Here is an 11,768-nt window from a genome sequence, read left to right on the forward strand (position 1 = left end):
AGGACCAGTACATACATACGTACATATATATATAGTATATACACCCACAGGTATACGTGTGAGATTAAATAACCCCAGCACCCCCCCGGGGCTCTCGCTCCCCGACCCCCCCTTTAAATACTAACCCCCCCCCCTCCCCAAGTGGCTCCAATCCAGTCGGACCCCCCATCCCCGTGCCCCCCACCCCACTCCCCCCCCCCCGCGTGCCCCCCTCCTCCCCTTCCCAGTATAACCAGCTCTGGCTCCCAGTTGCCCCCACATCCAGTTACTGTCGGAGACTCGGTACTTCGGGGAGGGAGGGGGCAAAATTGAAACAAAAAAAAAAAAATAAAGGGGTTCCCCCTGGGCCGAGAGGCTGAGACCCCCCCGACCCAGCTGGGGTTGGCCAGTGGTGGGGGGTGTCCCAGCCCCAGAGAAATACTGTGATTTATTGGGGGGGTGTGGGGGGGGTGTGTGTATTTACAGTTGGAGGGGGTGGGTGAGAGCGTCGCCCCCACCCTGGAGGGGGACACCCATGTGTCCCCCCCCCCGCCCAGGGAAGGCGAAAGCCCTGGACTCTAGAAGGGCAGTGGTGGGTGCTGGGGGGGGGCACTGGGGGCACCCCCCAGCCGTGCCCCTGCAGTGGGGTGCTGGGCAGCCCCCCCATCCACGGAGGGGGGGGTGCGGGGGTGGCTTGTGCCCCCCCCACCCGACCACTGGTGGGTTTGGCAAAGGCTGAGGGGGTCCCTCCTGCCCGGCGGTGGTGGCACTGGGCGGGGGGGGGGGCTGAGGGGGGGGGCCCACTTGGGGTCCCCCCCTCCACAGCGCAGATCCAGGGTGTCGCAGGTACCGAACCCGAGGGGGGGGCACCTCGCTGCGGGCCGGGGTCAAGTCCACGGCGGGGGGGGGGGGGGGGGCCCAAAGGCCACCGGCCCCCCCTGGCCGGTGCTTCAGGCGAGTTCCAAGAGGAGCAGCTGGGGATGGGGCGGGCGGCGGGGGGGCGGGGGGGGGCTTCCAGCGTGTCCCCCCCTTTGGTCCCCACTATGGCTCACGTTTGGGGGTTGGGGCATTTCTGCCCCCCCCCCCTCACCCCCAGCATCCAAGCAGGGCGCCAGCTCTGTGTCCGAAGGTGGGGGGGGGGTCACGCTGAGGGGAGGGTGCGTTTGGGGAGGGGGGAGGCCTGGGGGGGTGGGGGGGGGCTGTACCCCCCCCCCCCGATCAGTCCATCACGTTACCACGAGACTCACACTGGACACAGACACGAATGCGGGGTGTCCACACACCCCCCCCTCCCCCAAAACCCCCCCCCCCGCCCCAAGACGCACCCTGGGCCCCCCCCTCCCCTGTCTGTGCCCCCAGGCGGGAAGTGGGGGGCACCAGGAGGCCTTGGCGAGGGGGGAGGGGGGTGGTGTCTCGCCTCCTCCCCAGTGGGGAAGGGTTGGGGAGTGGGAGGGGGCGGGGGGGGCAACAGGACTTGGGGGAGAGGGCCCCCCCCCCCGAAATCGCTGCGGTTTGAGGGTGGTTTAAGTCGGGTTGGAATTTTTCAAAGTCTGCAGCTTGGCCTCCAGTTCGGAGATCTGAAAAACAGCAAAGGGGAGAGGTCTCAGCGGGGGGGGCCGGGGGGGGCCTCGGGGCCGGGGGGGGGTGTCACGGGGCTGGGGTGGGACACACACACACACACACACACACACACACAGAGGGACATGGGTGTGAACATGTGGCAGGGGGGGACAGACCTTGGGGGGGGACGGGACAGGGTGAGGATACAGGGATGGGGATACAGGGGTGGGCACATGGTGGGGGGGGGGAGCACTGGACTGGGCGGGGGGGGCCAGGACATGAGGGTGTTTGGGTGGGGGGAGACACGAGGCTGGGGGGACAGAGGGCAGGGGGACAGCAGGGGCAGGGTGCTGGAGGGTTCAGGGGGGGCACGGGGGAGGGCAGACTGGGGGCATGAGGAGGGGGGGCCTGCAGGCAGGTGGGGGGGTGAGTCTCTGCGGGGATATTTTGAGGGTGGCGGAGGAGGGCGTAAGGGGTGGGCACATGGTGGGGGGGGGGGCAGCGGGCTCTGCTGGGTGCCAGGGGACCCCCCCACGCCACCCCACTACCCGCCTGCGCACTGGTGCCCCCCAGGCAGGCGGGTGCCCGGCCCCCCCCCCCCCCCCCCCACGCTGGCACCCATGGCAGCCTCCCGGGCGCTGCGGGATCCCGGGGGATCCGGTGACCCTGCGGAGGATCTGCTACACCCCAGCACAGCTCTGGGCACCCCCCGGCCCCTCCGCGGGGTGGGGGGGGGGCGGTGGGGGGGGGATCCAGTGTAGCTCTAGCGTGGAATCCAGTGTGATCTGTTGTGGGATCCAGCATGACCAGCATGGGATCCAGCTCCCAACAGAGGATCGAGCGCGACCCCGGGCCTGGCGCAGATCGAGCGGGAACCCCTGCGGGATCCCGTGCGGGCAGCCTGGGATCCAGTGCCTAAGCAGATCTCTTTCGATCCATTATTATGGGATGTCAGACCCTGAAGCAGGATCCACTGCGACCCAAACCCTAGGCAGATCCACTGCAAATCCAGTGTGGGATCCAGTGCTGGGAGGAGGATCGGGCGTGCGCCAGCACCCGAGCAGATCCCCCCCGCGAGCCGGTGCAGGGCGCAGCGGCGGGAGCACAGTCCGGTGGGAGCCGGCACCCAAAAGCAGATCCACCGCGATCCGGCGTGGGATCCAGCGGCCGGAGCTCAGTCCGGAGGGGAGCCAACGCCCCACGCAGCTCCGCTACCACCCGGCGTGGGATCCGGCGGTTGGCGCGAGCCGGCGCCCGGAGCAGATCTGCTGCGATCCATCCTGGGATCCAGCGGCGACGTGGGCAGCCCGTGGGCCGCGATGGCGGCGGCGTGGCGGGAGCGGCGTGGCGCAGCGGGGCCGGACGGCGGCGGGGCCGAGGCCGGGGCCGGCCGTGCCCGCGGGGCTCAGGGGCAGCCCGCGTCCCGGCGCCCGGTGCCCACCTTCTCCTGCAGCTTCTCCATCTCCTCCTTGTGCGCCAGCTCCGACTCCTCCAGCACCCGCCGCTGCGCCGTCTCCTTCTTCAGGAACTCGATCTCCCTGCAGGAGTCAACGCAGGGGTGCACGTCACCCCCCCACCCAGAACTGGGGAGACCCCGGGGAGGTGGGACAGGTGGGGGAGGACCTCGGGACTTCAGGTGTCCATGCTCAGTGGGGTGGTGGTGCCCGGGATGGTCCATGGCCAGGGATGAGGGATGCCCAGGAAGGAGCTGGTGCCCCAGGGATGGGTCCCTGTCAAGAGGAAGGACCTTGCCCAGAGGCTGGTCCGTGCCCATGACGGATCTGGTGCCCCAGGGATAGGTCCCCATCAAAGGGAAGGTCCCTGCCCCGGGGATGAAGGGTGCCCAGGAAGGGTTTGGTGCCCCAGGGGTGTGATTCTGTCCAGGGGACAGTCCATGCCCAGAGAACGGTTCACGCCCAAGGGATGGCCCACGCCCAAGGACAAAGGGTGCCCAGGAAGGGGTCAGTCCCCACGGGTGGGTCCACACCAAGGGCACGGTCCATGCCCATGGTCCATACCCAAAGGACAGCCCGTGCCCAGGGAAAAGGGGTGCCCAGGAAGAGGTTGGTTCCCCTGCGACGTGTCCATGCCCAGGGGGATGCTCCACGCCCAGGGAGGGAGAACGGTGCCCAGGGCCCGGCGCTGCCCTCACTTTTGCTGGTACTCCTTGATGAGCCTCTTGGCCTTGCTGTACTTGCGCTCCAGGGTCTGGTACTGGGCCTGCGTCTCCTTGAGGTGCTCGTCCACGGCCTGGCAGAGGTTCTGCGCCTCCATCCAGTACCCCTCCAGCTTCTCCATCCGCTCCTTGTTCTCCTCCACGCTCTGCTCCAGCTGGGCCTTCTCGGCCCGCCAGCGTGCCTTCTCCTGCTCCAGGCACTGCAGCTGGGGGACAGCGGGGTCAGGGCACGGCACGGCCAGGGAGCGGGCATGGCATGGCATGGCACGGCACGGCGTGGTGAGGGGTCTGGGGGGAGATGTGGGGAGCTAGGAGGGCAGGGGGAGATGGATATCCAGGGGGATCAGGGGGAGATGCAGGGAGGTCAGGGGAGATGGAGATCCAGGGGGTCAGGGGTGATCCAGGGGGTCAGGGGAGATGGAAATCCAGGGGGTCAGGGGAGATCCAGAGGGGTCAGGGGTGATCCAGGGGGTCAGGGGAGATGGAAATCCAGGGGGTCAGGGGAGATGGAGATTCAGGGGGTCAGGGGAGATCCAGAGGGGTCAGGGGTGATCCAGGGGGTCAGGGGAGATGGAAATCCAGGGGGGTCAGGGGAGATGGAGACCCAGGGGGGTCAGAGGAGATCCAGGGGGGTCAGGGGAGATGGAGGGGTGGTCCCTCCCACCCACAGAGAGCCAGGGCACCATCTCACCTTCCTCTTCAGCTGCTGGATCTCGGCTTCGGTGACAGCATGCTTGATCTGGAGCTGCAAGAGGAGGCGGGTGTTCACACGGGGCAGGCAAAAGTGCTGCCACATGTGGGGCAAGTTCCCCTGGAACACCCTCACCCCCCCCCCCGCCCCGTCCCCTCCTCACCTCCTTGAACTTGTGCACCAGTTTTTCAGGGTCCATCTCCACAGGGGAGAGCGTGTCCTCGTTCTCGGCCAGCTCAAACACCTCGATGGCCATCTCCCCGCTGGGGAACATGGGGCTCATCTCCTCCTCCTCGTCCGTGGCGTACTCGCCCGTCTGCAAAGGGCACGGACCGGCGTTGGCATGTGGTGGTCCCCAGCCTGGCACCCCCACCCCATCCCACCTGGGGAAACGGAGTCACCGGCCCCATATCAGCTGGGGGGGACCACATCCGTCTCCTCCCGGGTGGGTGCTGTGCCCCTCACCTCCTCGTCGTCCTCGGTGTACTGGGTGTAGCGCTGCTCGATCATCTCCCGCTGCCACCGCTCCTGCTCCAGCGTCTGCTGGATCAGCTGGGCCACCTCGCTCTGCTCCCCCGGCTTCTCCCGCCCAATGAGGAACCTGGGGGGACAGCGGGGCTCAGCTGGGGATCGGGGGGCTCCAACCAGGGGCGCCTGGGGTGGGGGACACCTGGGTGGCACAGCCAGGGGACAGTGGGGATGCTCAGCCAGGGGACAGCCCTGCCGGGACAGGCAGTGCTGCTGGGGGTGGTGAATTCGGAGATGTTATGGGGTCTGTGGATGAGTTGGGGGGCTGGGGGGGATCCTGGGTTGATGTGGGGGCATTTTGGGGGGCAGGGGGCACTAATAGGGTGGCACAGGGCATGGGGACTGGGGGTGCAGAGGTGCTTTGGGGATAGCCCAGCCTGGGAGCTGGGGTGCTTTGGGGACAGGCTGCAGGACAGGGTGCCACAGGTGGCCCAGCACAGGCTGTGGGGGTCTTCCAGCCCCCCTCCCCCCAAACCTCCCAGCCTCAGGCCCTACCGGACGCGGCCCTTGGTGTTCCTGAGGACAGAGGCGGCGAAGCTCTGCGTCACCCCCACCAAGCTGGTGCCATCCACCTCCACGATGAGATCGTTCACCTGGATCCTGGGGACAAGGGGACTGTCACGAGGAGGCCACCCCTTGCCCACCTGCCCAGCATCTCCCACCCCTGGGAACATCTGGCACATCTGCCTGCGCCCACACCGGCTCCTCCAGCACTACCTAGGCCTTGTGGGGAAGCGGGTGGGTGTTTCGGGCAGGGCAGCTCTTACCTGCCGTCCCGGTGGGCCGCCCCACCCTCCGTCACCGTCTTGACAAAGATGCCCAACTTCTCCAGGCCCATGTCGGCCCCCGCGCCCATGCCGATGATGCTGATCCCCAGCCCTTCGGAGTCTGCGGAGACAGAGAGCCATGTCCTGGAGGGGTGGCAGTGGCCACCCCATGTCGATGGAGTCACCTCCAACCCATCCCCAAGGCGCTGATGGATCCCTCTGGTGCAGAAAGGGGTGAGGACCCACCTTTCTCCAGCTCCACAGGGAAGAGGTCAAGCCGCTCCACCCTCTTCTCCAGCTCGTACTCAGCCGACGCAGCCATGGGGTCAACATCTTCATTGCGGCGGTCATAGTCTTCGTTGGAGTAAGTGCTGAAGACCTGCCAGGGTGGAGGGAGCCGCTCAGCGACGAAGCAGGACAGGGTGGGAAAACACCACGGCCATCCACTGCCCCGGCACCAGCAGCACCCACAGCTGAGGGGGCATCCTGGGGTGGGGGGAACCCTGGGCAGGGGAATGGGGGTTGTTACTGAGCCTATGAGACACTGGAGAATCCCGCCAGGTCACCATGGGGTGAGGGGGAGTTTGAGGAAGCACTGAGGATTTGGGGGTGGCCCCGGGGGCAGAGTTGGTGCCGTTGTTCTGCACCCCACGGAAGGATGGGACGGGGGTGAATGGACAGAGAGATGGCCGAAGGGGTGGATGGATGGCATGGGGGATGGATGGAGGGATGGAGGGATGGAGGGAGGGATGATGGATGGAGGGATGATGGATGGATGGATGGATGGATGGATGTAGGGATGGAGGGATGGAGGGATGGAGGCATGGAGGCATGGAGGCATGGGGGGAGGGAGTGTCCAAGCACTGGCTACTCTCAGTCACAGAGTTTGGGGAGGGCAGAACCTGCTTGTTCCCCCTCTCCTCCCATCACCCCTTCCCCAGGCTGGGGCTCCCAGCTCTCAGCCACCACCTTCTCATGGTCTAAACTGCCCCACGGGAGCAGGGAAGGGCTCTCCCCTTGGGGCAGCCTCACCCCCTCTGCCCTTCCCTGCACCCCACCCCTGCCTGGGCACCTCCGTGCCAGCCTGGGCTGCCAGCCCAGAGCCCAGGGACCAAACCCACCATCGTGCCTGGGAGAGGTAAATCCCACCGTAACTTTGGGGTTGGTTTATTCCCCTGGGTTTCTACCTGGCAGGGTCAACTTCTTGCCTCCGTGTACTCAGCTGGAGGGATGCCTCAGGCATGGGGAGCACCAGGGGCTCTGCGGGCCTCGGGGGTCTCCACAGGTCACCCCTGTCCCCAGGTCTCCGTCCCCCTGTGCCCACCTCTCCCCGTTGAGCTTCACTTGCAGGGTGCTTGGGCACCGAGGAGGGGTCAAGCTTGGGGCTGGGACTGTCCCCATCCTCCTGGGTGTCTGGGGACACAGAGGTCCCCAACCACCCTCAGTCCCAAGGGAGCAGGGACAGGGACGTCTGGGGCTGCTGAGGCCTCGTGGCAGCCCCCGTCTGGGGCTGGGGAGGGCACCCGAGCAGGGGCAGCTGGTTGGAGCAGGACAGAGGTCATGGCTGCACACATATGGTCCTCCAACATGGAAAATCCCTGGGGACACGGACCCCCAGCCCAGAACAGCCCCAAATTCTCCCACACCAGCTCAGGAGGTGCTGGGGGCACCCCCACGCTCACCCTGGGGCTGGGTGCCACCGTGCCAGGCACCGAGGTGCTCCTGGCTAAGGTTGGATGTGCCACCAGGATGATGTCCCCAACCTGGAGCTGGAGGGAATGAGGTGTTGTGTCCCTGCGCCCCGGGAGGCGGCCAGAACCCCTCTCCAGATGGGGCCAGCCTGGGTGGGTGCTGAGCCTGGCAGATGTCCCCAGAGGTGCCCTGGCCTGGCGATGCCGCCAGGGCGAGTGGATTAGGGCTAACGCGGCAGCGGGTGTCTGGGGTGAGCTCCAAGGGCTGTCACACAAAGCCCAGTGACACCACAGATGGGCAGGACCCACCCAGGTGGGCACCCAGGGGTGCCAGGGATGACCAGGGCAGGGGACATGAGTCCAATCCCCCCTTGCCCACACGCAGTTCCCAGGGGCCTGCGGGCAACTGAGCCCACAGCCACGGGCACATGGACCAGCTCGTCCTGCTGTGTCCCCCACCCCTGTCCCCAGGTCCTGGGGGGTTTGGGACATGCGGGGGGCCTGGAGAGGGTTCCAAGGGAGAAGTCAGAGCTGGCACATGCCATGGGGAAGGGGCTAGTGGCCCGTGCCCCCCTCCCTGGGCACGGGGTGGTCGCAGTGGGCCTCATGCTGGGGCTGGGTGGGGGTCCCCAGCGCTCCTGGCCCCAGCCTCTGCAGAGGGTTTGGGGGGCTGAGCATCACCCATGCACCCAGGGAGGGGGAGCCGGGGTGCTCGGACGCCAGGGTCCCCTCCCCCCCCGCACACATGGGACCCCCTCCATCACCCCGAGGTGGGACGTGGGTAAAAGCGAGAGGCTGAAGGCTGTGCCGGGGGGAGCAGAGCACCCCAAAAAAGCCCAGCTGCTCATTCATGGAGGGGGAAACACCCTTCCCAGGGCCTGGCTGGCCGGTTCCCGCAGGACCAAGACCCCCCGCAGCACACAGCCACCCAGCACATTGTCACCGCTGTCCCCTGGCCGGGCCACGGCAGTCCCCGTCCCCCCGTCCCAGGTGGGGCCACCCACCCGCTCTGACTCAGAGCCAGAATATAGGCCGGGGCTCTAAAAATAACCCAGCTCCGGCACAAAGCAATTGCTGCTCCTCCGGTCGGGGGGATTCGAGGAGGAGACAGCACCCCAAAATAGATGCAGGGCCCCTTCTCCCCCCACCCCATCGCCGGGGGAATATCCCAGATGGGGACCCCAAACCCAGCCCAGGTCCCTGCCGGGGAACGGGGGGGGGACATGGATGATGCTGTCCCCCACCCGGCCGTGCCGCCAAGACACTTCCCCTTCCTCCACTTCCCGAAACGGTTCTGGGCGCCGGGCTAGGCCATGGCGGGGGGCAAATACCCCCCTCCGCCGCCACCTCGTCCTCGGGGACCCCCGATCTGGGAGGAAGCCCATCACAAGGGACCCCTGGGGACCAAGGGCAGAGGGTGGCGGTGCAGCCGCCCCACCCAGCACCCCACAGCCGGATATTTCAGGCATCCCCACCCAAAATACGGGGTGGGTCTTGGCCCGTCCCAGGCACGGCGGTGGGCTGGCACTGGGTGCTGTGCACAGCCCACCCCAGCGGGTCCCTGTGCCACCCCTCCCTGCCACAGCAGCCCCAGGGTGGCCCCTCGCTAGTGGGGGGGTGCCCAGGCCATGCCAGGGCAGGGCCCTTCGTTAGCCAGCTCGTTAGCCAGGCCCAGGCGGCCGCCTTCCCTCCCCCGGTGCACGGGCACGGCAAGCGGGGTGCCATGCCCCATGGCTGGGGGCGCAGAGCCCCACTCCACCTCCCAATCTGCAGCACCAGCCTCCCCAGAGGGGTGGTTTGGGGGGGGGTCACACCTCACCCCGGGTTACCCCCCAGCCCTGGTTTCCCCCCCGCCATCCCCAGGCAGTCTCACCTGGATGGGGGCCGTGCTGAACTGGATCTTGCGGTTGGGGACGGGCTCCTCTTCCTCAGACAGCCCGGGGATCTCCACGCAACCCGACTCAGGCTCATACAGCCCTTCAGCCTCCTCCTCCTCCTCCAGCCCGCTGCCCCCCGAGTCCTCCCCGAGCCCGCTGTAGGCACTTATGTCCACCAGGTCCGCCTCGGAGAAGTCCTCCTTCTTGGCCTCCTCGTAGGCATCGCCCTCCTCCGCCCGCTCACCTTTGACGCCCTCCTCTCCTGCGGCCACCCCCGAGCCCCCCTCCAACCGAGGGGCGGTGGGCGCCGGACCCTCGGCCCCCTTGGCCGGTTGGGGCGCAGGCACCGGTTCACCCGCCGCTGTCACCTCCTCCTCCTCCTCCTCCTCGGCCTCGCCGCTCTCCTCTACCTCCACCGGCTTGATCTTGCAGACCTCCTGCACCCGTGGGGTGGTCGTCTCCTTCTCCGCCGGCCGGCTGCTCTTCCCCGCTGCCTTCTCCTCCTCCGGCGGCCTGGCTCGTGCCGGGGTGGTGTGGCCATCACCCAACCGTCCAGCCTCAGGGCTTGGCAAGAAGACCCGCGGTCGCTTGCCCACCACCTTGGCGTTGAGCGGTCCTCCCGCTCGCCCCGGCGCCTTATGGAGGTTGTTACGGAGGTCGGCCTTCTCGAAGACAGCGCTGAGCTGGCTGACGGTGGGCGAGACGGCTTCGGTGTCCAGCTTGTCCAAGGACTCGGTGCTGCCGTTGAACCTCACCACCACGTCCAGTTTACGGTCCTGGAAACCGGCTCGTTCCTTACGTAGCAAGAGCTTGGTGGTGGTGGCCTTCTCCTGCGGGCTCCTCTCGAAGATCTTACGGGTCTCCTGCAGCTTGGAGAAGGGTTTGTCGGGTTTGGAGTCGAAGCGGCTGACCCTCTCCGAGACGCTGGTGCCCAGCTTGAGGAGGTTGCCCTGGTCCATGCTCTCGCTGAGGCTGCCGGCCCGGGGCAAGGAGAGACGGACGGGCTTCTCCTTGGCCTTGGCCAGGTCGCAGGCGCCCTCGGGGCCGGGCGCCGTCCCCATCTGCAGGAACATGTTCTTGATCCGGTGAACGTTGGAGCCATACTTCTTACCCCGGCTTTTCTTGCCATCTTCGCCATCCGCCTCCTTTGTGGGTGCCAGGGCCTGGATGGTGGCCTCGTAGGCATTACGGTGGGGGGACGCGCTCCGCAGACCCCCACCGCCCGTCGCCCCGCCGGAGGGGGACCCCCCGCCGGCGGCCGCCCCGCCGCCTGCCTCCGTCCTCAACATGCCGCCACCGGGCCGCCGCGCCGCATCGCCCGCCGCCGCCGCCACCGCCGCTCCCCCGGTCACGCCGCGGCCCCTCGCCGGCTACAGCGGCATTGGGGAGGGGGATGCCGCCCGGGGGGGGGCACCGCCGGCACACCTGCACCGGCCCGCGGGGGGCTGCGGGGCCCGGTCAGGCCATGTCCATCCCGGGGGGCCCCCTCCGCCCCGGCCCTCCTTCCTTCCTCCCTTCTCCTCCTCTTCCCCTTTCTCTGTGGCTGGTGATGGAGCCGCCGCTGCCTGCGATCCGCCCGCCCCGCTGCCCGCAGAGCCCTCTGGGTCTTAGCGGCGCGCTCGCTCTTCCTCTTCCTCGCCGCCGCGCTTCGGCCTCGCCGCCGCCGCCGCCTCAGCCCAGCCACAAGGGCCCCCCCAAGACCCCCGCTTGCCACCGAGATGTCCCAGTGTCCCCTCCCCACCCCTGCGCGGGGGTCCCCTCCCTGTGGCATGGCCCCCCCCGCCGGCAGCCCTGCTGTGCCTTGTGCCCCCCCCCCCCCCCCGTTTTTTCCGGTGTTGCCGCCCCCCCAGCTCTGTCCCCATGTCCCCCCCGATCTCTGTCCCTCACCGTGCCTGTCTGCTTCAGCCCGCAGCCCCCCCCCCCCCCAATTTGTCCCATGGCCCCAGGCTGGTCCCTATGTGCCCTCAGTCCCACCCCTGTACCCCCCAGTTTCGTACCCACAAACCCTGGATGTCCCCGGACACCCCCCACATGCTGTCCCCGTATCCCCATAATTTTGCACCCACGTCCCCCCCACCCCATCCCCATATCCCCCCGAGTTCGCATTCGTGTCCCCACCTCCCGTCCCCGTATCCCCCCGTGCTGTCCCCATATCCCCCCGAGTTTGTACCCACGTCCCCCATCTTATCCCCGTATCCCCCCCGTGTTTGCACCCACGTCCCCCCATCCTGTCCCTGCACCCCCCGGGTCTGTCTCCACGTCCCCCTCCCTCTCTCTACGTGTCCCCTCAGTTTTGTCCACACGTCCCCCCCACTCCCATCCCACGGGACATCCACACGCCCATGCCCAGAGCCCCCCACAACTCGAGGTGTCCTGCGATGTCCCCACAGGCCCCTAGTTACTTTCTGTCCCCATAAATCCATCACTGGGGTGCAGCACCTGTGTCCCCCCCCCAACGCCTCCCCACAGGGGTGACAGGAGGGGAAACTGAGGCAGGGG

General features: G+C 67.8%; 1 protein-coding gene across 1 annotated transcript; it reads right to left on the reverse strand.

The window, feature by feature from the left end:
* Nucleotides 1–219: 219 nt before the first annotated feature.
* Nucleotides 220–10,880, reverse strand: PPP1R9B (protein phosphatase 1 regulatory subunit 9B). The gene is made up of 10 exons (XM_074926883.1): nucleotides 9,266–10,880; nucleotides 5,948–6,080; nucleotides 5,702–5,822; nucleotides 5,430–5,534; nucleotides 4,872–5,007; nucleotides 4,570–4,722; nucleotides 4,407–4,460; nucleotides 3,692–3,921; nucleotides 2,981–3,077; nucleotides 220–1,556 (listed from the first exon to the last, which is right to left on the reverse strand). The coding sequence occupies exons 1-10, from the start codon at nucleotides 10,556–10,558 to the stop codon at nucleotides 1,503–1,505; spliced, it is 2,376 nt and encodes a 791-aa protein (XP_074782984.1). The 5' UTR covers nucleotides 10,559–10,880; the 3' UTR covers nucleotides 220–1,502.
* Between the last annotated feature and the right edge of the window lie 888 nt (nucleotides 10,881–11,768).

This window comes from Athene noctua, chromosome 25, assembly GCF_965140245.1.
Source record: "Athene noctua chromosome 25, bAthNoc1.hap1.1, whole genome shotgun sequence".
Classification (NCBI taxonomy): domain Eukaryota; kingdom Metazoa; phylum Chordata; class Aves; order Strigiformes; family Strigidae; genus Athene; species Athene noctua.

Coding starts and splice junctions, on each gene's coding strand:
- PPP1R9B (XM_074926883.1), bottom strand. CDS start 10,558: ATGTTGAGGACGGAGGCAGGCGGCGGGGCGGCCGCCGGCGGGGGGTCC. Junction 3,078..3,691: donor ATCAAGGAGTACCAGCAAAA/GTGAGGGCAGCG, acceptor TGACTCCTGCAG/GGAGATCGAGTTCCTGAAGA. Junction 1,557..2,980: donor TGGAGAAGCTGCAGGAGAAG/GTGGGCACCGGG, acceptor GCTGTTTTTCAG/ATCTCCGAACTGGAGGCCAA.